General features: G+C 39.4%; 1 protein-coding gene across 6 annotated transcripts in view; it reads right to left on the bottom strand.

Moving 5' to 3' along the window:
- The window catches only part of nf1a (neurofibromin 1a), a 261,091-nt gene that overhangs the window by 88,560 nt on the left and 145,491 nt on the right, over positions 1 to 27,040 (bottom strand). For 4 of the 6 annotated variants that reach the window (XM_061826400.1, XM_061826398.1, XM_061826397.1 and 1 more), the window contains 4 exons: positions 25,751 to 25,813; positions 9,455 to 9,613; positions 4,894 to 4,991; positions 320 to 466 (listed from right to left, as the gene is read on the bottom strand). In XM_061826400.1, the coding sequence (XP_061682384.1) occupies positions 320 to 466; positions 4,894 to 4,991; positions 9,455 to 9,613; positions 25,751 to 25,813 (467 nt within the window). Of the gene's footprint in view, positions 1 to 319; positions 467 to 4,893; positions 4,992 to 9,454; positions 9,614 to 25,750; positions 25,814 to 27,040 lie in introns of those variants that run through there. The other 2 variants (XM_061826399.1, XR_009795929.1) reach the window with 2 other exon arrangements.

Consider the following 27,040-nt stretch of genomic DNA (forward strand, 5'->3'; position numbering starts at 1 on the left):
CTTTTGTCGTCTTTTCTCACTCCTCTCCAGAAACGTTCTGTTCGACTGATGGATTTTTAATAAATACCCACTACAGTCCAACACCAAAGCAGCGCCATCTTAAAAACTCTATTGGCACAGTTAAACTGTTTTGACATAAAAGTGATACAGAGCCTCCATTCTGCATGACCTTACGGCTGAATTGGACAAAAAAAACCCAAAAAAACAAAAAACCATAGTCATACTTGGATCGGAGTCTAGTTCAAGTCCTGATTTATTAATTAACAGATCAAGGAGTTAGTCTGGTTACTTTTACCTAGAGGGGATACATAATGCTGACCTGTTGCTGGAGAGGTACTGGCCAATTCTCTCCTGGTTGTTCCATAATAATCGGTGGAGGGCGAGCACATTACCATCACTGATGAAGGACAAACTGTGGTTCACGGAGTCACTAGGAGGAGAGTCTGATGCTATGTCCAAGAAAAAACTGTTGAAACCAGGAATAAAACATTAATTGACTTGAAACGCAGGACAATGCAGATTTTGATGTACATTATATTTGAATAAGTCACTATTAGTAACAAATGCAATATGGGTAGGTCTGGCAGTGCAATATGGTGCAGTTTGTCTTTACTATATTGTGTTGGCAGATTTATGTTTTACATATACATTAGTTCTTCCTTCAACTTTAACAGGTTTTATTTTGTTGTGGGTTCTAGTTCTCCCAGTCAGGCTGTTCGTTATGTAATGTTTCAACAGGCTCCATATGTATACAGCTGGACATCAATAAATGTTTTGTTTTGTCTTTGTCTCTCACTTTTATATAACCAAAGGACTTTTACTCTGATCTTTATTAAGGGGCGACAACTCGCAATATTTGTACCTTTTCCTGTCTTTACAAAGACTTTCCTTTCTTTTTGTACTAAAAATCCACAAAGACAAGATCGTCTCCTTGCTTATGGTGTCAGAAAAAGATTTTGCCAAAACATAACTTAATTTCTGTAGTCAAATATTATTAGGATGAGCAGTCATAAAATGAATGGATCATCATATACACTTTGTTCCAACTTTTTATGATTGTAGGGTTTTAGCTAAACAGTTGAGTTTTTGATATTTCTGGGATGCATTTGCATATGTGAAAAGTAAAAATTGTGTAAATCGGGGTGTCCCATCTGATCATTTGTGTGATATATATATATATATATATAATATATATATATATATATATATATAAAACATATTGCTCAAAATAATTAAGGTGTACAAATGCCATATAAAAACGTACAATACTCTCGGGCATACAATCTTCAAATTCTGTGAAAAATGAGTTATAGCTAAAATTTTAAGCATATCGCCACGTGTGGAGAAAGTAAATGATATTCCCACGATATACTGACACTAACAAAAAACTGAACTGACCTTTATTTTGCACTTCAAAAATATAACATGTATTTGTTTATGAGTTTTTTCAGAGTTTTTTTAATTTTGTATTTACTCTGGTCAGAAGTAGTGATTATGCATACAGTGAAGAAAATAAGTATTTGAACACCCTCCTATATTGCAAGTTCTGCCACTTGGAAATCATGGAGGGTGCGTGTCCACTGTGAGAGAGATAAATCTAAAAAGAAAAATCCAGAAATCACAATGTATCATTTTTTAACGATTTATTTGTGTGATACAGCTGCAAATAAGTATTTGAACACCTTATAAAACTAATGATAACATTTAGTACAGTAGTCTTTGTTTGCAATTACAGAGGTCAAATGTTTCCTGTAGTTGTTCACCAGGTTTGCACACATTGGAGGAGGAATTTTGGGGCAGTCCTCCATACAGATCTTCTGTAGATCAGACCGGTTTCTGGGCTGTCGCTAAGAAACAGAGTTTCAGCTCTGCCCAAAGATTTTCTAATGGGCTTAGGTCTGGAGACTGGGGAGGCCACGTCAGAACCTTGATATGCTCCTTATGGAGCCACTCCTGGGTGCGGTCATCCTATTACTTAATACAGTGCAGTCGTCTTGTCCCATGTGCAGGAAAACAACCCCCAAGCATGATGCTACAACCTACATGCTTTACAGTAGGGATGGTGTTCTTGGGATGGAACTCATCATTCGTCTTCCTCTAAACACGGTTAGTGGAATTATGACCAAAAAGTTCAATTTTGGTCTTATCTGACCACAAAACATTCTCTCATGACTCCTCTGTATCATCCAAATAGTCATTGGCAAACTTAACACGGGCCTTGACATGTGCTGGTTTAAGGAGGGGAATCTACTGTGCCATGCATGATTTCAAACCATGCCGTCTTAGTGTATTACCAACAGTCACCTTGGAAATGGTGTTCCCAGCTCTTTTCAGGTCATTGACCAAGTCCTGTCACGTAGTCCTGGGCTGATTCCTCACCTTTCTAAGGATCATTGAGACGCCACCAGGTGATATCTTGCATGGGCCTCCACTCCGATTGAGATTGACCGTCATGTTTTGTCATGTGGACCATTTTTCACCAAGCTGCTTAGAAATTTCTCCGCAGCCCTTTCCAGCCATGTGGAGTTGAATAATTTTGTCTCGGTGTCTTTGGAGAGCTCTTTGGTCTTGGCCATGTTGCAAGTTTGAGTCTTATAGATTGTATGGGGTGGACAGGTGTCTTTATGCAGCTAACGACCTCACACAGGTGCATCTGATTCAGGATAATACATGGAGTGGAGGTGGACTTAAAGGCGGACTAACAGGTCTTTGAGGGTCAGAATTCTAGCTGATAGACAGGTGTTCAAATACTTATCTGTAGCTGTATAATATAAATAAATTGTTAAAAAAAATCATACATTGTGATTTCTGGATTTTTCTTTTTATATTATCTCTCTCTCACAGTGGACATACACTTACGATGAAAATTTTAGACCCCTTCATGATTTCTCAGTGGGAGAACTTGCAATATAGCAGGCAGGGTTCATAAACTTCCAGAGAATTAAAATGCCATGAATCAATGAATATTTCAGCTATATGATGTGTTGCCACTTAATAAGTGCCAAAGCTTAATGTAGTAGGTGCATCATAATGACTGTGAAATGCATTGATTATTAAAAATATAAACTATAATTACAAGTGTATAAAAGTATTGTTGATAAGCTCATTGGCTTTGCGTGTAATCAGCAGGGACATGGGCATGCTTTTACAAAGCCATTCGCCTTTGAGTTTGCTTATCCTATCACTACAACATGGCAGTAAAGCACGCTCGTAAGTGGTTTCTTGTCTGCTGTGTTGTAAGGTAAGCGTACTCTTCAGTAACAAACGGTTTATGCAAGCAAGCCTTGGGCTTCAAACTTGCCTACAACCCAGACTAATAGACCAACATGGTGTAGAAGCCACTGCAGTCATCACCAATAATTATACAGTACACTGAAGTTGAATCTGCATTGATTAGAGGGTGATCATCCTTATGGCAGCAAGATAATGCTCGAGAGCAGAATTTTGATTTGATCAGATTTTCATTGTTGCTGTTGTTTTTATGCTGAGTTTGAATCTGAAATCCGTTATGAAGGAAAATAAAAAAATAAAACAAAAATAAATTATATAGATATATAATTTGTACATCACTTATAATAAACAATATAAATTCAAAAATCAATAAAAAAGATAAGTCATACATGATACTGCTCGTCCAATGATACTGATGTGATGATGACTCGGAGGATTTTTCATAGAAACAGATTATCATAACTCCAAATTAAAACTCAAAAACATCGATTACTGGTATATTACTAAATTGGGGGAAAAATAATTTTAAAACTTCTTGTTAACAGATTAATATAACATAACTGTAAATTAAAAATAAACAAATACATAACTAAAATACAAAAATTTAAAACTTGGAAATTATAATTTCCAATTTCAACTGATATTAATAGAACATGATATGAAACAGTATTTGGATAATCGACGTTACTGGAAACAAACTAGCGATACATTGTATCAAGCATTCCTGTCGGCAATCATGATGTATTGTTATAATCTATCGTAATTTACAGCGGTATCTATTGTCAATCCATTGATGAAAGTTCGCAGTAGATGGTCTATATTTTCCTAAAGCATGTAGAGGGGAAAAGTTTTCAACTTCAAGATAACGCAGTACGACGGGGAAAATAAATCTCGTCCAGTTGCACCACTTTTCAGTCAGAGTCAGGCTGTGGTTCACTGGTGGATTGGGCTTCATATGCGCTGAGAATGTCTATGTATTTCTACTCGTAACAAATTTTACGTGCATGATTTTTCGTGCTCGACTGCAGATTTGCAAGTGCGATCCCGCCAGTCACAGTACTATCACAGTACACTATCACACAGTGACTGAAAATCCCATGACATTCCCTAACCCAAGCTAAATATTTTTGTCTTTACCAGACATTTGAAGGGGAGGCCCCGTATCTCAGTGGTTAGAGCACTGGTTTGGTTAACCAGGGGTTGTGGGTTCGTATCCTAATGGGGCCTCCACTCTCTGAGAAGGGTTGCGTCAGGAAGGGCATCCGGTGTAAAAATTGTGCCAAACATATATGTGCATTCATCTGAGATGACACTCTGTGGCGACCCCTAAAGGGACAAGCCGAAAGAAACTTACTTACTTTTTTACCGGACTTTCGAAGACCTGGAAAAGGCAACGTTCCGTGACCTGTATGAACCCTGACCAGGGTGCTCAAATATTTATTTTCTTCACTGTATGTGTCAATAATGATTTTCATTAGTCTTAGAATGTAATGCCGTTTTCCAGATATGGAGGCAGAAGAAGTGGTTACCAACAAATTTTGTTCATGTAAAAATTCCACTCATCATTATTTACTAGTTCTACAAATTGATCAAGTCTGTTTGACCATGTAAAGAAAGCAATGGCGGTTACTAGTCAATACCATGAGTCAACTGCCTACTTACCTCCGAGCTGAATCAAAGTTGTTCTTCACAAAATCATTGAAAGGCCTCATGTGCTCTTCCTTTGTAAACAAGACATGGTTGGCAATGCTCTGCAATATCTAAAGGAAAAAATGGGATTGAGGATTATAGGGACAACCAGTTATACGGGCGCCCTCCACTGATCTAAGCTTTAAGGCAGTGAGTGTTTTTACATAACCATGCCCCTTGTTAAGATGATCTGGTCTGATAATAAAGACAAACCATTTGCCCTTAATGCTTGGTGGTGTGTGTGTGTGTTTCCAAAACAGGATAATGGTGAATGTTGCAGCCTTACATTGGCAGTGGGGCAACAGCCTCAAACTCAGTTTTTACGAACCATGGAAACGAGTGCAAACTGAAATCAATTAAAAATAAACATTTTGCAAATAGTCACTTGTGGCCCTGAGGATGTGGGTCCAAAAGCTTCAGCCTTTCCAAACTGTTAAATTAATTCAACCATATGAAAGAAACATATTTTTCCCCCAAATTTTAGATTTCTTAATCTAAATTAATTAATTTTCTTGAAATATTTCTCACTCTCACACAGTGGGAGGAAAAAGTATCTCAATCCTTTAGACCTAAAATGATCGTGAAGGGCCAGGGGGGGCTTTCATGCCCCCCTCCGGGTGGATGCTCAGTGCCATCGCCACATCCGGCAGCCCTCTGTCAAAGTGTTGACGTATGACACTTCATGGTTGGATAAACTGCCTACATGTGGAGAAAGTTCAGCATTGTTGCTTCTTTTCTAAGCATTGGCTGTGCCGTGAATATGACTGCATGAGCAAAGTAGAATCACCACTGTTTAAAAAAAGACTGAAGACTTACAGAAATTACTGGCACATCCCAGTGTTGTAAAAAAAAAAAAAAAAATCTACGTTCCATGGATGTGGAGGGTAATCGAAAGCAAGATTATAAGATAATTGAATGTGTCTCCATGAAATACCGCAGGCAGCCGAACTCACACAGCCACTCATTCCGCAAACTGATCCTCAAAGAATTGTCTTTTCCTTTCGGCTTGTCCCATTAGGCGTTGCTACAGTGTGTCATCTTTTCCATCCAAACCTATCTTGTGCATCTTACTCTCTAACACCCACTGTCCTCATGTCCTCCCTCACAACATCCATCAACCTTTTCTTTGGTCTTTCTCTTTCTTTTGCCTGGTAGCTCCATCCTTAGCACCCTTCTACCAATATACTCACTCTCACCTCTGAACATGACCAAACCATCTATGTCTGCTCTCTCTAACCTTGTCTCCAAAATATCAAACTTTACTGTCCCTCTTATCACCAGACAACTTCTGCCAACTGTTCCACCCTGCTTGGACCCGTATCTTCACTTCGGTACCACACTCTCCATTGCTCTGTATTGTTTACCCCAAGTATTTGAAGTCATCTCCCTGGAGCTTTACTCTTCCTCCTCCACCCCTTACATTCATACACATCATCCATCTTTCTAATTGTTCTTCCGTCTGCTCCCTGCTTTCACTGCAGATCACAATATCATCTGCAAACATCATACTCCAAGGGGATTCCAGTCTAACCTCATCTGTCAGCCTATCCATTACTACCGCAAACAGGAAGGAGCTCAGTGCGGATCCCTGATACAGTCCCACATCCACCTTAAATTCTTCTGATCTCACCGCTGTTCTGCTGCCCTCATCCATGTCCTGTACTATTCTAACATATTTCTCCACCACACCACACTTTCACATGCAGTACCACCGTTCCTCTCATGGTACTCTGTCATAGGCTTTCTCGAGGTCTACCGAGACACAATGTAGCTTCTTCTGACCTTCTCTGTACTTTTCCACGAGCATCCTCTAGGCAAATAATGCATCTGTGGTATGCCTACTTCTGTCCTGAGTCAAGCCTCAACTACTCTTTCCCATAACTTCATTGTGTGGCTAATCATCTTTATTCCCCTCTAGTTTCCACACCTCTGAACATCGCCTTTGTTCTTAAAAATGGGGACTAGCACACTTTTCCTCCATTCTTCTAGCATCCTCTCTCCCGCTAGTATTCTATTGAATAAGTTGGTCAAAAACTCCACAGCCACCTCTCCAAAATGCTTCCACACCTCCACTGGTCTGTCATCAGGACCAACTGTCTTTCAATTTTTCCCATTCTGTTCAGTGCCTTTCTAACTTCCCCCTTATTAATCATTGCCACTTCCTGGTCATTCATGCTTGCCTCTTCTCCTCTACCTTCTCTCCCATTTTCTTTATTCATTAACTTCTCAAAGTACTCTTTCCATCTATTTATCACACCACTGGCACTTGGATGACTTCCTGTATTTTGGGGTTCCACCACCAAGTCTCCTCTCCTTTCCTACCAGAAGGCACCCCAAGTACTCTCCTGCCCGCACGATGTCTAATGTGGCGCACGGTTTATTGGGCACAAAGTAAGGACTGACCATCCTTTTTGCCATTGTTCATGCTACAGGGTCCCAAACATTCAACAGTTTTCGTTTTGCAATTATTGCTGTATAAAATAATTTTTGTATTCATATAAATATATTTGTTTTCTTTTTTCTTGTAAAATGTGTAGTAATATATTTGGAATGTTTTGGGCAGTAATTTGAATAAATGTTCCAGTTAATAGTAAATCAATGATCATGTTTCTAGTACTTTTGATTATGCTTAACATTTCTAATGTATTGACTAAAATGAAATGACTATACTCTGCAAATGCCAAATTAATGGAAATAACCAAATGAATATTAGCATTCATGGTTTTACATAGATTTCTTTGTAATGAATTTAGGTGGTTAAATGAACGTAAATCAAAAACATTTTAATGAAGTATATTCATTATTCAAGTGCAACTGCAATATATTCCCGTTAGGGCAGGGGTGCCCAACATAGATCTCTGAGACAGTGTTGGTTGACCTCAGGAAAGCGTCGATTGACAGAGTCAGTTTGCCCAACCCTAGTGTCTTCTGTTATGTCACTGCACATGTGCACAAAGAGATGTACTCGCATGCTGGCCTCATATCATCTGTCTCTTGCTTTTTTTACAGCAGTCCAAGCAATGCACCCCACTCCGATCTCCCACTATCACGGTGACAATACACTCAGCCTCCAACTCTGTAGATCGAGAGAGGCTGGCTGCTTGAAAAATAGATCTTGAGTACCCACCCTTTTTGGAGTCCTTTGAGGAAGTACTGGACAGTGCTTCTGCTGGGGATTTCAATACTCACATGGACAATGACAGTGAGACCTGGAAGGGCGTGATTGAAAAGAACGCTCCTCCCAATCAGAAACTGAGTGGTGTTCTGTTACTGGACTTCTGACCTCATCACGGATTATCCATAATGAACACCATGCCCAGGTTAAAAGTGTCCACTTGTGCACTTGGCACCATCACATACAAGGTTGCAGTTTGATGATCAACTTTGTGGCCATGTCATCAGAATTGCTGCTGCATGTCTTGGACACTCAGGTGAAGAGAGGGGCAGAGCTGTCAACTGATCAATTTATTTGGTAGTGAGTTGGTTCTGATGGTGGAAGAAGATGCCAGTCTGACGTGGCAGGCCCAAATGTATTGTGAAGGGCTGCTGGAAACATCTGGCAGAATCCAGTCAGAAGGAGCTTCAACTCTCTCTGGCACCCTGCAGGTTAAAGGTGCCGGTGACGGACGTTGTTAACCTGGGCTGCAGCTGATCAATTATGGAATTCTTTGGCTCATGTTTGTTTGGCACAGCATACAAAGCATCAAAACTTTATCCCAACAGTAAAGTATGATGAATCACGGTATGGCCGTGCTTTACTTCCTCAAGCCTTGGAAAAAATTAGTTTATCAAAATATTTTGCAGATCTTTTGGCTTGTTCAACAGAAGCAGCTCAAAAGAGAATGGGTGTTGGCATTGGACAAATATCCAAAAACACAGAAGCAGATCAACATCCAAATTACTTCACAAAAACGATGTGCATGTTCTGGAGTGGCCCAAAGTCCTGACCTCAACTCGACTGAGATACTTTGGTATGACCTCAAAAGAGCTATTCTGATCATACATCCCAGGAATCTTGCTGCACTCAAACAGTTTTGTAAAGAAGAATGGTCCTAAAGTCATTCTGATCAATGTTCACATTTGATCTGCAATAACAGGAAACTTGTGTGACGTTATTGTTATCAAAGGATGGTCAACCAGTGAATGAATCCAAGGGTATGCTTACTTTTCCTTATTGTCCTGTGATTGTTTACTTAATGATGGACAAAATGTTGAAACAGACAATGTTGTGATTGAAATTATCAATCTAAGTTTTTTAATTCGTGCAGAGATTTAGGATGTCTGAAAGGTTTCACAGTTTTTCTTCCCATTGTATACATTGTCTGCTAAGAGTACAGTTAAAAATAGCTGTGTGCATTTTAAAAAGTTAACGTGATTGCCTTTATGCATTCATACCCTCATTGCAGTGGGAATGAAAGAATGGCAATGATGCACCACTTTGGTAGTGGCAAACCATTACACAAAATAAGAAAGCAGTGCTGTTACTCTTCACTAAATTTCTTTTTAAAAAAATTCAAACCTTTTATCTCCTTACCTTGGACATAAGTTTCAGACCCCGTTCTATCCTAGGAATAGGTTTTTTCTCCAAAATGCCAGCCTCATATGGGGATACAATAGCCGGATTAACAAACCGCAGAAACATGGCGCTGCCCACAGCACCAATACTGTTCTGAGGGAATCTCTGACTCACCACCTGTGTGAAGGAGGGTGAAAGAAGCAGGGGCAGTTGAAAAGGGAATAACAAAAGAGATCTCATACAAAAATAAAGTAGAGGTTTGGGAGAGGGACGAGGAATAGGCACAGAGAAGGAAAAAACATGAATTTTGATGGTCAAAATGAAAATGACTTGAAAAGCAATCATCTAATATCATCAGTCTCTCCAAGATGACTAGAGAAAGGTGAGACATGGCAACATAAATGCTGGTTTCAGGAAAAGTGAGGAATACTCAGAATTAATGTATGGCTCCAACCAGAGTAAAAGTGTATTTCACTCCAGAAAAATAAAATTTAGGTGAGGACAATGACTGGGGGGGAGAATGAACTTAGCCACATTGAGAAGAAAATGTGTTGACGAATATAGACCGATATTGACCGATAGTGAATAAGTTGAAATGTCAAGAATTGGAGGATCCAAATTGGTGACTATTATCAAGAGAAGATCGTATGTAATAAATGGCACTAATGTGATTCAGCACTTGTCAAACTTCCAATAATGACAGTTTGTACAAGCAAAAGGAAATGTTTGCATTTGTCATTAGAGGAATTGTGACCATTTTCATGATAATTAATATTGTTAAATTTGCTCGCTGTTCAAATCAATTTAAAAGAATATTGTATGGCTGTAATAAGCTCAAGTCTATGGTTTGGCAAATGAAACTAAAAACTGAATTTATATTCTATAGCCAAAATGAAAAACAAGTAAAGACATCTAGTACAAGAAAGTTAGGTGGATGAAAAACAAAAAAGGACAAAATAGTGGACGGGAGACGGGCATTGTCAAGTCGAACGTTTTAGGTCCACAACTTTGTAAAAGCATTGTCACTCACTGGATAAAGACAGGGAAGGGGAAATCTGAAGACAAATTTTTAAAAATTAAAGAAATCCGAGTAAGATTTTATTTGAAAATATTTGTACATAAATTTCAAGGGCATGGTTCAAAGGAAATTCTTGTTTTTGTGTAAAATGTTTTTTTATCATGCCAAAATTGATTTTCAATGGCAAACCTTAGCAGTACTTAGGCTTCACAGATAGTAGCGAACATTTGCAATCACTGAATGTGGTAGACTAAATGAAAATATGACATGAGGAGATAAAAAATGCTGGTCTACAACTTGGAATAGCAGTGGCATCTTTGCAAGTATGACATGCTCAACCACAGTAAATTTTCCGATGCCAAATTACAGAAATGCCAAGAGTCGAGAATCAAACAAGTGTTTCACTGTGGCGACCCCTAACGAGACAAGCCAAAAGAAACTTAGTTGCTCATAAAGTTAGTTGTGTAAACGTGAATCAACTAGCTAAGTTTGTTGATAAGTTTACTGTAGTCCCTTGAGTATGGGGGTCTATGTTCCACTCCAGGAATAGAAAAATCCATGTCATAGCGACCAAGGTATTTCTTGTACACTCTTATTTCCAAAAGTATTCCTACACTTGCTTTGACTCACCTTTGAATTTAAGTGACATCCCATTCCTAATCCATCAGGTTCAATATGAAGTCAGTCAACCAGTTGCAGCTTTCACAGCTTCAACTCTTCTGGGAAGGCTGCCCACGAGGTTTAGGAGAGAATGAGAATTTTTGACCATTCTTCCAGAAACTCATGTTTGAAGTCACACGATGTTGGGCGATAAGGCCTGGCTGTCAGTCTATGCTCTAATTCAGTCACCCACAACTTTTGTTGCACCTTGGAGCAGTTAGAATAGGCATGTTTTCCCTCACGGGTTGGCTGTCAAGGTTTGGCATATTTTAGGATACAGTATATGATATATATATATATATATATATATATACAGGCGGCATAGTGGAGCTGCTGTAGAGGGTTGGCCTCATAGTTCTGAGGACCGGGTTTCGAATCCTGGCCCCGCCTGTGTGGAGTTTGCATGTTCTTCCCATGCCTGCGTGGGATTTTTTCCAGGCACTTCAGTTTCCTCCCACATCCCAAAATCATGCATAAATTGGAGACTCTAAATTGACCCTAGATGTGATTGTGAGTGCGACTGTTGTCTGTCTCCATGTGCCCTGCGATAGAATGATGAAAGATGGAATAGGTTCAGTTCAATAACAAGCCACAATCAGCCAAACCTGATTACCACCATACTTGTTGATTCAAGAAATCACTTAAATAGAATCTGTCAGAGAACATCAAGTAAGCTAATAGATCCAAAGAACCAATGCATCATGCCATGTTCCAAAAAAATACAAGAAGAAACGAGAAAAAAAAGGGATTGAAATCTATCAGTCTGGAAAACGGTAAAAGCCATGTTGAAAGCTTTGGGGTCCAGCAAACCACTGTCAGAGGCACGACCCATAACTAGAGAAAACTGGGAACAGAGGCAAACCTTAGGAGTGGACAACGAACTAAAATTACTCCAAGACTTTTGAACAAACATTCTGTGGACTGACGGGTCAATAATTGAACTTTTTGGAAGGTGTGGGGCTCATTACATCTGCTGTAAAAATGACAGCATTTGGCAAAAAGAACATTATGGCAACAGTTAAGCAAGTGGCGGTGCGACTGTCTGGGGCTGCTTTGCTGCCTGAGGACCAGGATACCTTCCTTAGATTGATGGAACAATGATTTATGCGGTGTACCAGAAAAACACTGAATTTCAGTTATTGCTGCCAAATTTCCCCCTGGTACTAGATATTAGGTTCAAAGGGCAAATACCTTTTCACAGAGTCAGAAAGGTTTTGATTATTTTGATGACTTTATAAATTTAATTGACTTATGTCAACTTTTCCTTTCGGCTTGTCCTGTTAGAAGTTGCCACAGCGTGTCATCTTTTTCCATCGTAGCCTATCTCCTGCATCTTCCTCTCTAACCCCAACTGCCATCACATCTTCCCTCAGAACATCCATCAACCTTCTCTTTGGTCTTCTTCTCACTTTTTTCCCTGGCAGCTCCATCCTCAGCACCCTTTGACCAATATACTCACTCAATCGCCTCTGACCATGTCCAAACCATTGAAGTCTGCTCCCTCGAACCTTGGCTCCAAAACATCCAATTTTGGCTGTCCCTCTAATGAGCTCATTTCTAATCCTATCCAACCTGGTCACTCTGAGCGAGAACCTCAACATCTTCATTTCTGCCACCTCCAGTTCTGCTTCCTGTTGTTTCTTCAGTGCCACCGTCTCTAATCCGTACATCATGGCCGGCCTCACCACTGTTTTGTAAACTTTGCCCTTCATCCTGGCATAGACTCTTCCGTCACATAACACACCAGACACCTTTCGCCAGCTGTTCCAACCTGCTTGGACCCGTTTCTTCACTTCCTTACCACACTCACCATTGCTCTGGATTGTTGACCCTAAATATTTGAAGTCGTCCACCCTCGCTATCTCTTCTCCCTGGAGCTTCACTCTTCCCCCACCCCTCTCATTCACGCACATATATTCTGTTTTACTTCGGCTAATCTTCATTCCTCTCCTTTCCAGTGCATGTCTCCATCTTTCTAATTGTCCCTCTACATGCTCCCTGCTTTCACTGCATATCACAATATCATCTGCGAACATCATGGTCCAAGGGAATTCCAGTCTAACCTCATCTGTCAACCTATCCATTACCACTGCAATCAGGAAGGGGCTCAGAGCTGATCCCTGATGCAGTCCCACCTCCACCTTAAATTCCTCTGGCACACCTAAGGCACACCTCACCATTGTTCTGCTGCCATCATACATGTCCTGTACTATTTTAAGATACTTCTCTGCCACACCATACTTACGCATGCAGTACCACAGTTCCTCTCTTGGTACTCTGTCATAGGCTTTCTCTAGATCCACAAAGACACAATGTAGCTCCTTCTGACCTTCTCTATACTTTTGGACTAGCATTCTTAAGGCGAATAATACATCTGTGGTACTGTTTCTAGGCATGAAACCATACTGTTGCTCGCAGATACTTGCTTCTGTCCTGAGTCTAGCCTCCACTACTCTTTCCCATTACTTCATTGTGTCGCTCATCAACCTTATTCCTCTATAGTTCCCACAGCTCTGAACAGCGCCTTTGTTCTTAAAAATGGGAACTAGTCCACTTTTCCTCCATTCTTTTTGCCCGCTAGTATTCTGTTGAATAAGTTGGTCAAAAACTCCACAGCCATCTCTCCAAAATTGCTTCCATATATCCACCGGTATGTCATCAGGACTGCCTTTCCATTTTTCATCCTTTGTAGTGCCTATCTAACTTCCTCCTTACTAATCATTGCCACTTCTTTGTCCTTCACACTTGCCTCTTCTCCTCTTCCTTCTCTCTCATTTTCTTCATTAATGAACTTCTTGAAGTATTCTCTCCATCTATTTAGCACACTACTGGCACCAGTCAACACATTTCCACTTCTCAGTGTCCCACTTCTTCGCGAATCTCTTTCCTTGACTTCCTGTATTTTGGGGTTCCACCACCAAGTCTCCTTCTCCCCTTTCCGACCAGAAGACACACCAAGTACTCTCCTGCCTGTCTCTCTGATCACCTTGGCTGTCGTAGTCCAGTCTTCCGGGAGCTTCTGCTGTCCATCGAGAGCCTGTCTCACCTCTTTCCTTTCCGGCCAAGCTGTCGAGATCCTTTTCTCCTTTTGTGTCCAACCTGCTGTACATGTCGTCATATGCCTCTTGTTTTGCCTTCGCCACCTCTACCTTTGTCCTACGTCGCATTTCAATGTATTCCTTTCACCTCTCCTCAGTCCTCTCAGTGTCCCACTTCTTTGCCAACTTATTTCTTTGTATGACTTCCTGTATTTTGGGGTTACACCACCAAGTCTCCTCCTCCCCTTTCCTACCAGAAGATACACCAAATACTCTTGTGCCTGTCTCTTTGATCACCTCTACTCTAGTAGTATGCTTAGTATTATTCTTTTTTTTTTTTTAACTATTGTAAATTGATTTGAGGTACATGTATTGGTTGGGAGTGTGACCTTTACTTATGATTATGAACAGCCGAGACTGGATTAAGATGCCTACCTCTAAGCAATTCAATATCCCAGGGGTGACCAACTCGCAGCTCTCGAACCGCATGCGGCTCTTTGACTTCTTTTGTGCGGCTCTTGTTAATACACGAAAGCCTATCCAAATTCCCGTTTACATATACACTCATGTGGTTTGCTTGAGTTCATTACGGTAGTTGCGAGCAAGCGTTGCTTGCATTTATTACGGTAATGGCGTGTGAGCTTTGCTTGAGTTTGATATGGGACTGCTCAACAGGAGGTTGAGAAGGGGGAACAAACGCTATGGCGACTAGTGAAGAGTGGTTTTACTGATTCCGCAACCCAGCTAAGCTGTGCAACGAGAGAAGAAAGATTTAACCCCGAGCCGTCTCCCCTGGATCTCCCGACTACAGTCACGTGACCACAGCAGGAAAGGTTAGCACGGTATTTTCGCAAAGCAGGATTTCCCATTCAATGAAAATCAGATGGTGATCTTTGGATAATTTGTTAATTTCGCTCTCAAAATGTCCGGGAAAAATCCAGTTAAAAATATGTGGATGAACAACGTTTTTACCAGAGGAGGTTTTTTTTTTTTTTAAATTTATTTTTTATTTTTAAGTTGAGCGCAACAGAAAGCTACTCTGCCCTTTGTTTCAGACGTCTATTACATGTTGCTGCTTCAAATCTTTACTTCAGCTCACGACACACTAATATCGACCTGAAATTTCCAAAAGAAAATGAACTTCCCCGTCACAAGTTAGTCACTTGAAAAGCACATGCAGAGGTTGTTTTTGTTTTTTGTTTTTTTAAATAATGAAGCATCCAGAGACAAATGCTTGCATCATATCCAGTGGCTTGGAGCATTGGAAGGGCCCAAAAGCCATAGAATGAAAGAAGTTTATTAAAAATGCTTCAGTGATGTTGCTGAAATGTGTCCTGAAAACAAAAATCTTAAACAGATTGTATCAGACTTTAAATTGTCCCGCCACACTGTTGAACAGAGAATATCTGTCACGAGCATGGCTACTGATTCACAGTTGCACTCAGACCTCCTATCATGTGAGTATTTTAGTGTTGCATTAGATGGGAATTGTGTCATACAAGACAAAACATGGTTGAACTGGTAGTTTCTCAGAGAGAGCACACAATTTAATTTTTAAAAAAATTATTGGCCTGTAGTCTTGGTACTCTGTAGGAGTCGATTTTTCTTCTATTGGTGTATGACATTTACAATAAATCCAGCTGAGAAAAGGTGTGTGTGAGGAGGAAATGATATCCTTATGCATGATACGGCTGTTTGACGTGAATATTGTGTTTCTGCCTTAACGCAGTAAAAAAATGTGGCTCTTCATCTCTGACTGGTTGGCCACCCCAGCAATTTGCATAGTTTGATGAACATTTGTAAAATGTTGGCAAAGGGATAAAGTATTACATCAGCACCAACATTTTCTGGGTTCCACTAAGTTAAATGGTTGCCTGGTTAATAACAATGTTACAGTTTATAAAGGCATTTGCTCAAGCACTGCAGGTATAAAACATATGGTTTTAGTTACAGTAAATACAGGTGACGGAGAACCAACTTCCATTTTTGCCATAACTTAAAAAAGCATTTCCTTCTGGTTCAGGTACAGAGGGTCAAAAAGCATTTAGTCAGCCACCAATTGTGCAAGTTCTTCCAATGAAAAAGATGAGAGGCCTGTAATTTTCATCATCCTGGGCTGTATGACTGCTTGGCGTTGGGGCATCCCCTCTCACGCACTGTGGCTGCTCCCTGGGTTCCCCTTCCCTTATCGGGTGTCCCTGTCCTCCTTTCCAAAAAAAAAAAAAAAAAAAAAAAAAAAAAAGAGGGACACCGTCCCACCGTTGGGCTGCTTTGGGACTGGCTGCATTATGGACCCTGCAAGTTGGAGGGCGTCTTGCTCTCCTGGGTGTGGGGGAGTGGCAAGGGTTGGCCGGGGGGGTAGCATAGGGTCCCCGCAGCCTCCTCCAGGGGGGCGGTTGTCATGGCGCCTTGGTGGGACCAGCGGACCCCGATGGCTTGCACAGTTTGGGAGGTTTCCTGTGTACTAGGCTGCTCTTGGGTGGACTAAGGGGCCCGATGCCTCATGTTGATTGATTGGGTGGGGTACTCAGCCATCGGAGTGCAGGGAGAATAATTACAGGACACTTCTGTTTGTCATTGTGCATGCAATACTAAGTCAATTCTTTTCCATGTCTCCGCAGGCAAACACAGGACTCTTTTGCTGGGTGTGGTGCCCCTCAACAAAGACTCATGAATGTAACTCACTTCACAAATAAATCATAAATATGCTAATTGTCTGGGTATCCCTTCACTCACACTCTCGCTGTATAGACTTATAAGTTACATAGTCACTCCCGCCACACTTCAGCTCTATAACCGGGTTGACAAACCCTGTCTTGCGTGCATCCTCTCCTATCCTTGTCCTGTCTTTCCCTCACAGGGTGTAGCATGACTGCTCTATATAACTGTCACGTTTATAAAGATTTTTTTCTCATCTTTTTTACAGTGGTTTGTCTTTTGTCTTTTTTTCTTGCTCCCTTCTTGACACTTTGTTCTGTTCAACTGATCAATGCTGATTCTCACTGAATATCCATTATAAGAGTAAGAAACCACAGCAGCAGCTAAAAAAATACTCTACTGTGACACATAAAATTGTTCTGGCATAAATGATAGAGCCTCCATTCTGCTTGACCTCACAGCCAAACAGGACTAAACAAAAAAAACTTAATTTTCATCAAACCTCACCTATGAGAGAGAAACTGGGGTTGGGGGTAACAGAAAATCATTGATTTTTAAAGATTTTCTTAGTAAATTATGGTGGAAAATGAAGGCCGATCTCAGTTAACATTTCACATACAAGGCAAGGTGAATTCATAAGAGTTACATTTACATCAAGGAGCCACAAGAAGCTCAGACACTGCTCTAAGGAAAGGGCAAATTTGTAATTGTGCTATTGAGTTATTGTATGAGTGAGTTTTAGGTTGATCGTGCCATAATTACAAATTACTAGAGGTTATCATTTTCCATGTTTTTCATTGTTTTTGAGTGCTACTGACTGGTCTATATTTTGTGTGAATCTCAAAGTCTGACTGAATTCCTGTTTAGGCAATGTATTCAAAGTTATCTATAAGATTTCAAGTACTTTTTGGAACAACATTTTGATATTTGTATTATCCTTACGTGGATGAAATTTTTAGACATGTAGGTCTGTTAAAAGATGTCAGATAAGGCAGATCTTACTGCTATAGAAGACAGTGATAGCAAAGTTCAAAGGGAGCAGTTTTCCAGGCTAGCAAAGGATACAAGTGACAAAGAAGACTCCGAAGAGGAGCCTGAAAAGAGTCAAGTCACTGCTGAAAGGAAAATGAGAAAAAGTAAGAGATGCAGAACTGACAGAGAAAGGCAGAGAAATGCAAGAGGAGAAAATTAAAGCTCCTCAACAAAAGTTCACTTTTGCATATGCAAAATGGATTAACAGTGTGAAATTTCTCAAGCTACTATGACAAGTCACAGAGCCAGTCACATCATTGCTGAAGACCGTGGTCTCGCTGCAGATGTCCAGCATGCATAGGATGAACCACAAAGAATTGGACTGCCAAATCACGAAACTCGCCATAGAGTTGATCAATATATCTAAGTATCAAACTTAATCTCCGACAGAGCCACAAGACATCTGGATGGATATACAATTGTAGATAAGTTGGTCTGAAGTAGGTTCGCTGTTCAACTCGTGTCAGTTCTCTCATCTCTGGCTCGAAAAGGACCTTGCCATTTACAAATGGGTCCACTGAGAAACGACAAGTTACTACTGCTGCAAGCCTTGCTCTTCTGAAAGTGTCACAAGAACAACAAGAAATACAGCGCTTGAAAGAAGAAGCAATGATCAATCTAAGTGAACAAGAAGCAGCACAAGAAGCAGCAGCTGTAAAGTGTCATTTGAAACAAGAAGCTGAAGAGTTGAAATGCCAAATCCAGATAGAAGAGGAGGAAGCTAAAAACAAAGCTCAAATTAGGGCAGAACATACACCCCTGAATGGTACAGCAGTTGGAGACAAACAGAATCCCAATCCTTGAACATGCAATTTTCAAAGGGAATCCGTTGATGTACAGTGAATGAAAACTGTCATTTGAAATGCTAATCAACCAGAAGAATGTCTATGACATTGAGAAGCTCTACAAGCAGATAACTTGATGAGCCAAATTTTTGTTCAACTAAACCATAACAAAAGTGAGACAATTATTTTTGGTAATAAAGAGAATTGCTGTTAGTAAATACCTGGACTTACTATCTTTAAAAACCAAACAACAGGTCCGAAACCTTGGAATTTTGATAGATTCTGACCTGACTTTCAACAGTCATATCAAAACAATCACAAAAAAAAACGCTTTTTACCATCTGAAGAACATATATAGTGAAGGCTTGTATGTGTTAAGCAGACCAGGAAAAACTCATCTACGCTTTTATCTCAAGTAGACTTGACTATTTTAATGATCTTCTGAGTTGACTCCCCAAAAAGAGCATTAAACAGCTGCAGCTCAATCAGAATGCTGCAGCTTGGATACTGACCAGATCAAAGAGGTGAGAGCATATAACGCCAATTGTTAAATCCTGGGTTCCAGTCAGTTTGAGAATAGATCTTAAAGTTCTGCCACTGGTCAACAAATCACTCTTTAGGTTCTGAATACATGAAAGAAATACTTAGGAATACAAACCCAGTAGGAGTCAGAGATCGACTGACTCAAGTCAAGTAGTGGAGCGCAGAGTCCAAGGCAAACATGGGGAAGCAGCATTTGGTTATGCTGGAAAACAATTGGAATAAGTTGCCACAGAAGTGACATCAGCTTCAAGTGTAAATGTTTGAAAATTCAGGTTGAAAACTTTTTTTTCTTGAGCTAAGAATATTTCCAATTTTAATATTTCTTGAACTGTATGTTGTTTTTAACTGTACTTTTATTATTCTTTTAATAAATTGTCATTTTTGTTTTTTCCCATTTTAAATATTTTCTCTTTATATTCAAGTCCTTTTAATCATGTAAAGGATATTGAGTTACCTTGGGTATGAAATGCGCTATAGAAATAAATTTGCTTTGCTTTGCTTTACAAACAAGTCAAGATTGTCTCACCCCATCACCTCTCTCCAGTTAGTCAATCAAGGAGAAGAGGATTACCCAGGAGGGAAAAGGGAACAAGATTTGTGGCAGCAAAGGCCCTGACAACAACCTTGAATGAAAGGGATGTCATGACCTATCTTTTGTAACAAGAATGGTCACATCTTGCTTCAATGCAGAAAGTTCATGAAGAGGGAAGTTTGAGAAAGAAAAACCTAAGTTAAAGAGAACAATTCATGTTTCAGTCGTCTCAATCCAGGTCACCGCTCAAAGCAATGCAGCAGTAGAAGTGAATGTGACGTGTGCCACAAATTGCACCCTACCTGCCTGCATGACAGCAGAGCCAAAGGTGACAAGAAAACAAAACAAGAGAGAAATGAAGTGAAGTCCAAGAGGAACCTGAACTTGGGCCTCCTGAGGGAACAACCTCAGTTGCTAGAACAATTTTGCTCACGCTGCCTGTTTGCCACCTCACCAATGTCTACTTGAAACAGGATGTGCTGTATTGTCCATGTTAGCCACAATGGAAAATCAAAATCACCCACATTAAAATCCCTTCCGGATAACAATTAAGGTGAGGGAGGTAATTCAGCCGTGTGTGAGCAGTGTTTGTGATTTAGTTCCGCTCGCCCCACATTTCATAAAATGCTGGCCACCTGCTGCTGGTTAAGCAGAAAGAGTCATGGGCTTTGCCAGCTATGGGGAGCAGCGAATTGGGGAAGACAAGGTGGCACTTACTGCTTAATTGAAGCACATTACCAAGACGTACATTTGTGAGTGTCGATGGTTAATGTGACCTCAATACGCGAGCCCCAATTCCACGGTTTGGTTGTATGCCAAGTGGTGGCGGCACTGGCTTATCCCAGGGCCTTAGCTAGTCATTTGGGGACTCAAGGCAAAGATAGTACACAGCACCTGACATCAACATGAAGTGAAGATTTGTACTTTGGTTTAATTTTGACAAAAGGTCATTTATGTAATTTAGATCACTTTAATCTACTTTTGAAATCGCTTACATTTATTTGGTATCTTAACTTAATCTACTAATATTTACAACCAAAGACTTAAAATATTACGTTTATTTTTAAGTGAAAGGTTTGAATTTGAGAAAATACTATTTCTGGAGTTGAAGTTATTAAGGGCCTTCCTGACTACTATTAAAAAATGAATCATTTCAACACTTTTACTGCGATTAAGAACATTAACATTTATAATTTCTTTTTTGCGCAAATTTTTCCAAAAATCTTTTGAAAAAGTCAATAGAGCGCATTTCGTTATGGATAAAAAATGAAAAATACAATTATATTGTATAGTCGTGTACAGGTACAGTGGTAAAAAATGTATACATATAAATTTCGATATATTTGATGTCTTATGCTACACATTTATATATATATATATATATATATATATATATATATATATATATATATTATGGTAATGTGCGCCACCAACCTGAGCTCTCTGACCTCCTTGGGGGAGCTTTGCATTTTACGATCGTTAGCGTAACATGTTATTACTGCACCTAACACCAGAAACGACTGCCCTTGACTTTGTTTTAACTTAAACTTAGACATAAAAATGTCAACTTTTGCGGCTAGTTGTGCAGCTGCTTGGAAAAAAAAAGTGTCATCATTCCTGCTGATGACGTGGCCACCCTGGAAGCAGCATGGCAGTTCAAAACAATGAGAGCTCAATGGCTTCAGGTCGCTATCAAACCAACGTGAGCTCAAACTACGTAGTACAAGCGTAATGGTATTGAAAAGCATTGCTTATGTCACTCCACTGTACTTGATTTACACAGAGCAGTGCTTCTCCTGGCAATAGCATTATTACACAGTCGTAAATTTTGCAACGAATGGAATTAAATTCATCAGCCAACATTTTACTCTCACTCAAGTTTTTTTTTTTTTTTACAATTCACTGGTAAAATAAGGATTTTGATAAATATGCATATAAATTCATCATAACATTTAGGTGTGGCCTACAGGAAAGTTTTTTTTGGTTGCATCCAATTTCGTGTTACTATAAAATAATTTCTTGTTTAGTGAACCATGCTAAAGATAAACATCCTCCTGAAAGATCGACACACTGTATTTGTTTGAAAGGAAAATAAAACTTTACAATTCGGAGTATATTTCCATATTGTTCCGCCATACTCCAGATCAATGACTATGGAGTTTCAATTGGAACCAAATCACTATAAGCTTATCAGATTCCAGTATTAAGGACTGGTTTAGTGTGGTGAAAGGTTTAGTCACATAAACAGAAGTGATGTTGTGGCTGGCTACACACAAGATTTTTTTACACACTTTAGCAAAAATTACTAAAAGGTTGCATTGTCCTGTTCCAACCCAGTCATATACAGAATGCATTTAAAAAAATGTATACTTTTGTTTGAAGATACCAGCAAGAAAGTATCAGATCAGATCAGCTACAAACTACCATTTTAACAGTCTGTAGATATTGTAGTTGTCGCTGCTGATACAGGTTATCTACTAACATGCTTTCCTTTTTTCATATGATGCTCCACTTATCCATACAAATGCTTGGTACCAAACCTCCAGGTCATGTCAACCTGACAATCAAAATATAATAATAATAAATCCTGCCACTTTTTCCATGTCAAATTTTGGATGAGAAAAGTGGAATAAATGAAAAATCGGTCACTTTGTATTGTTTGCATAAAAACTTACAATTCACTTTTTAAGTTTTGTTTTCAAATTGAAAATGCAAAAAACAAAATGCACAAAGTATTATCCACAAGGAGATTTGATTTTGTTCAGCCAAGTTATAAATATCTGGATGGACCACCGATTTCAAAGAGGCCTGGTTAATGCGAGACAGTGACATTGGCGCTTCCATGATTGATCACGCCATAAAACACCTGATAACTTTTGAAAGAACATTGTCTGATACGTGCAACACATAGTAAATTATATTTTAGAATTTTAAACTGTAAGGAGAGGATAATGTTCTAATCAGTCTTAGTGAGGAATTTCAGTTGAAAACAGATAAGAGGACATGGAATACTAGCTCTGAAAGTTCGAAGACAAATGATTAAAATTGAGCCGAGCGGAGAGATGACAAGAACTGTGCACACTTATGACTTGACCTTTGAACTTTTTTTTCTAGGCTTACTCCATGCTAGGAAGTAAAGACTACAGTTTTTTTAAGACGAGTTTACTAGGATATTCCATCAGCTGTTCAAGTCATATTATCCAAGTCAACTTTGGTGAGGGCAGCATGCAAATATGTAAGATTCATATTAGAAGAAATATGCTGGCATAGGAAATGTTTTGGGGGAAAAAAATGCCTCTTGTGTAGGAGCAAACAGCAAATCGCGAGAGGGTGATGAATGCCACTGCTTCCTGGAGACTTAATTGAAAATGCATAAAATGTTTGCAATATTAGTACAATGATTGGAGTAGAGAGTTGTACAATAGAGATGCTGCTGATTCTGACTTTTTGTTTGAATTTTTTAGCAGACAAAATCAAGTAAAGCACAAGTCGAACACCGAAGTTTATATTGAATAATTATTTTTCCTTGGACAAAAATAAGATATATTTCCCTTTATTGGTTTCTTTGAGTGAATTGAAAAATTGGAAAACTGACTTTCATGAAACTTTGTAGACATGAATGGCAGCTGTACAAAGCTGTATAAATATTTGTACCTTTTATAATTGAAATCCACATTTAGGCTCAAGGGGCAAGTAGTGATCTACCATAGGTGACAGACCGGAGACTTGTCAAGCACAAGATTACTTTTTTTTATTATCTTGAGTTGCGTGCATGATGTGCAGGATGATTTAGCCATGGAGAAAGACTGTTGATCTTTGTGCTACTCTAATTTTACTTGATAACTAAAGTTCAAAGAAACTTCTTAGATATAAGTGCATGGTAAGATATGGTAGGAAATGTGCCAGTAGAGTGAACTTAGCTTTAGGCTCTCAGCTCTAGCCAGTGTGTTTGTTTAAAAAGTCCTCTACATCAGTGGTCCCCAACCACTGGGCCGCGGACCGGTACAGGTCCATGGATGAATTGGTACTGAGCCGCCGAAGAAATAATGTGTTCCATTGTATTCATTATCTGAATCTGAACAATATTTTATTTTGAAAAATGACTGGATTGTCTTGGTTACATCTCACTCACTTGAGCGCCAAATTTTACCCACACAAGCTATCATAATGAGTAAAAAACAGACTGGAAAGTTCTTTTTGGAAGAGGAAAAGGCCCAGTGAAGAGACAGAAGATGAGTCTACAACGTCCAAGAAAAAGAAGATTAACCACATTAATGCATAGGCCCTCAGTTCGCGTCGTTTTGAGGAGCCCTGTGAGGAGATAAGACGCGAAGCAGACACGGCTTCTCTTATCCACGGAAATAAGATGTTTATCCAAAGGGAACTCGCTCACAATTGTGTTTTAATTATGAGAACCGTTGCAAAGATTTCTCTCAGCGCATTTCAACAACGAGGGATGGGTTGCAAACCTGGCTTACTTGTGTGACATATTCAGTCTGGCCAATTAATTCAATCTGCCACTTCAGGGAAAAATGTCAACTGTCTTCAAGTTGGCAGATAAAGTAGCTGGATTTAAAGCAAAACTGGATTTGTGGGGACAGCGCCTGAACAGAGGCATATTTGATATGTTTCAAACATTAGCGTGGATTTTGTGTGAGACTGAGCATTCATTCTCCCAGCCAGTGCACAGGTAGTCCGAGCACTACTTCCCAACCAGAAAGGACCCACAAACTGCCAAGGGATGGATCTATGACCCATTTATTAACAAACCAGGTGAATCCAGCATGTCTGTGGAAGAAGATCAACTGCTGATCGCAAACAACGGTGCGTTTAAAAGTATTTTCGAGAAAACTCTCCCAATGTTCTGGATTAAAGTCACGGTAGAGATCGCTACCAAAGCACTGAAAACCGTTTTGCCATTTCCGACATCCTATCTGTATGAAGTGGAGTTTTCTGCAGTGACAGCAACTAATAAAAAACAATAGAATAGAGTGGACATAAGCAACACACTCCGGGTGTCATTGTCTCCAATTACCCCCAGATGGGACCATCTCGCTTCAGAGAAACAAGCTCAGGGCTCCCATTGATTTAGCGTTATGGTTAGTTAAAATTTTCATGCACTTTGAATTCATTTTCAGGGCGTATCTGTATCTTATTTTGAAGGGCATGTTAAACTTTACTATAGCGACCAGTCAGAGCATTACAGCTCTGGTTGCCAACAGAGGGAGATGAGGCAGAGGGGACAGGAGAAGAGATGATTCAAACTGACTGACAAATTTATTTCAGCTGTTGAAAAATAACATTCATGAGTGTTTCATAATAAAAATAAATAAAAGCGTTGTGTAGATATATTTAAATGGAGAAAAATGTGGAATTGCTGGTTCTTGTTCTTTATTTTTCCACTTATTTTTTATGTTTATTTTATTTATTTCATGATTATTTTATTATTCATGATCATGTTTATTATATTCGATAGTCAATACAAACGAAATTCAATACAAAATCTACATAACGCGCCCCCCGGTAAAAAATTGTCAAGCATTGACCGGTCCGCAGTGATAAAAAGGTTGGGGATCACTGCTCTAAATGACGGCACCTAATGCTTCTTATTGAAATTCCGCGTCATAAAGATCATTAACTGTCCAGTATTCAAGTTGCTCTGCCAATACTTCCCCTTTTAAGGCATTATCAGACCATAGCCGGAGCAACGCTTGGCACATTTAAAATGAATAAATTAATTAAAAACAATTCAAAGGTGGCGTTTGGGGTCTCTACTTAAAAGTATCAAGAGGATTGAATATGATCAGCACAGGAGTGATTTTAGACAACGGGTGATGGATGGTCAATTGATCTGAAACTACAATCAATTGATGCATCCCTATTGTACACGAAGTTGAAAATGTAGAAAGGAAAACATTTCTGGAGGGACATTCAATCAAAATTAATTTTGAACAAATAAAGACAATAAATCAAGTGAGGAAAATGCAAAAACAAAAGCCTTTGTTTTAGGGGAAAGTATCTGAGTGAAAATAGAGTCACCAAACTTACTGCTTTTTTGTTTTCCTTTTTTTCTTTTACAGTTGCCTTATTCAGTAGAGAGTGGCAAGTAGCCTACAGAACAGAGACGAGTACAATCATGGTCACAGCACCAGCTTGACACGCACACAACCTTACCAATTAAGGTACACAGGTATAAGCTAAAGTTAATTTCAGTCACACAAAAAAATGTCACATAGCTATTTGTTAATTGGCAAGGAAGCATGCCAAGCATACACTGCTGTTGCTGGAATTCAATACACGCTTTTTGTGTGCCTTATAAGCTGAAAAAGGAAACTCAAAATGAAAAATTAAAACCTTAAAAATGCAAAATTGGTGAAAATTTTTGGGGTTTGACACAAAATTCAATATCTGGACAAGAGTGCAAACATGAATTGCAGCAGCAGTGAGTAGTAGTAGCAGCAGCACTAGCAATGTGAAGCTGCCCAGGTTTAAGGCAAAGTGTTTATCATGGCTCAATAAAGGTTTTTCAATCAATAATGCTGTGATCACACCCACTGCATCATCTTAAAATGCTTTCAAATAAATTCATTTGAAACAAAGATTGTTTGTGAATTGACAAAAATAATGACTGTTTTAAAATATTTTGAGGGAATTTTAGGTGCATGTTTACATCTAGTAATAGAACAGCGACATTCTCCTCCAGTGTGGAACAAGTAGTCTGAGATGTGCTCATGCTTTAGATCTGATCAAAGCCTTCAATGCATTCCATGTTTAGTATTTTACTGCTCACCCAACTCAGTGGGAACAACACTGCAGGGCTTATTTTTTGCCATTGTAAAATTGTGGGGTTAGGTCCCCAAATCCTTTTAGGTATCAAGATCAAAACCTTTGTCCAAGGGCATGGGTTCTCAAACTGGAGTCACTGGACTGCCTGGGGTCTAAGAATCATAGCTTGGGGTTCTGCAAAATAATTTGCTAGCAATTATTTTAAAAAGTACATCCCTATTGAACCTGGACATAACTGCAGCCAAGCCAGCCATTGAGACCAGTGTTTGAGTGCACCCTTTTCTGATAATATGTGGATGCTCTTTTTTTGAAGCGATAGTTTGTTTTCCCTTTTTACACTGATGATGAAGCTAAAATCTTCAGTTGTTCTAATAGGTTGTTTGTGAACTGCACTGACACCATTCTTTGTGTTATGTACATGTAGAAACCTGTAATTAAGAGTTATTCGAGTGCCCCCAACATATTAGTATATTCACAACACTTTGTTACAAGTTCTGGAATGTGTTCTTGTTACCTCATAGCCTGCAGAATCAAACAAAGTATGGCCCATGC

The sequence above is a fragment of the Syngnathoides biaculeatus genome, chromosome 8 (assembly GCF_019802595.1).
Source record: "Syngnathoides biaculeatus isolate LvHL_M chromosome 8, ASM1980259v1, whole genome shotgun sequence".
NCBI classification, from domain to species: Eukaryota; Metazoa; Chordata; class Actinopteri; order Syngnathiformes; family Syngnathidae; genus Syngnathoides; species Syngnathoides biaculeatus.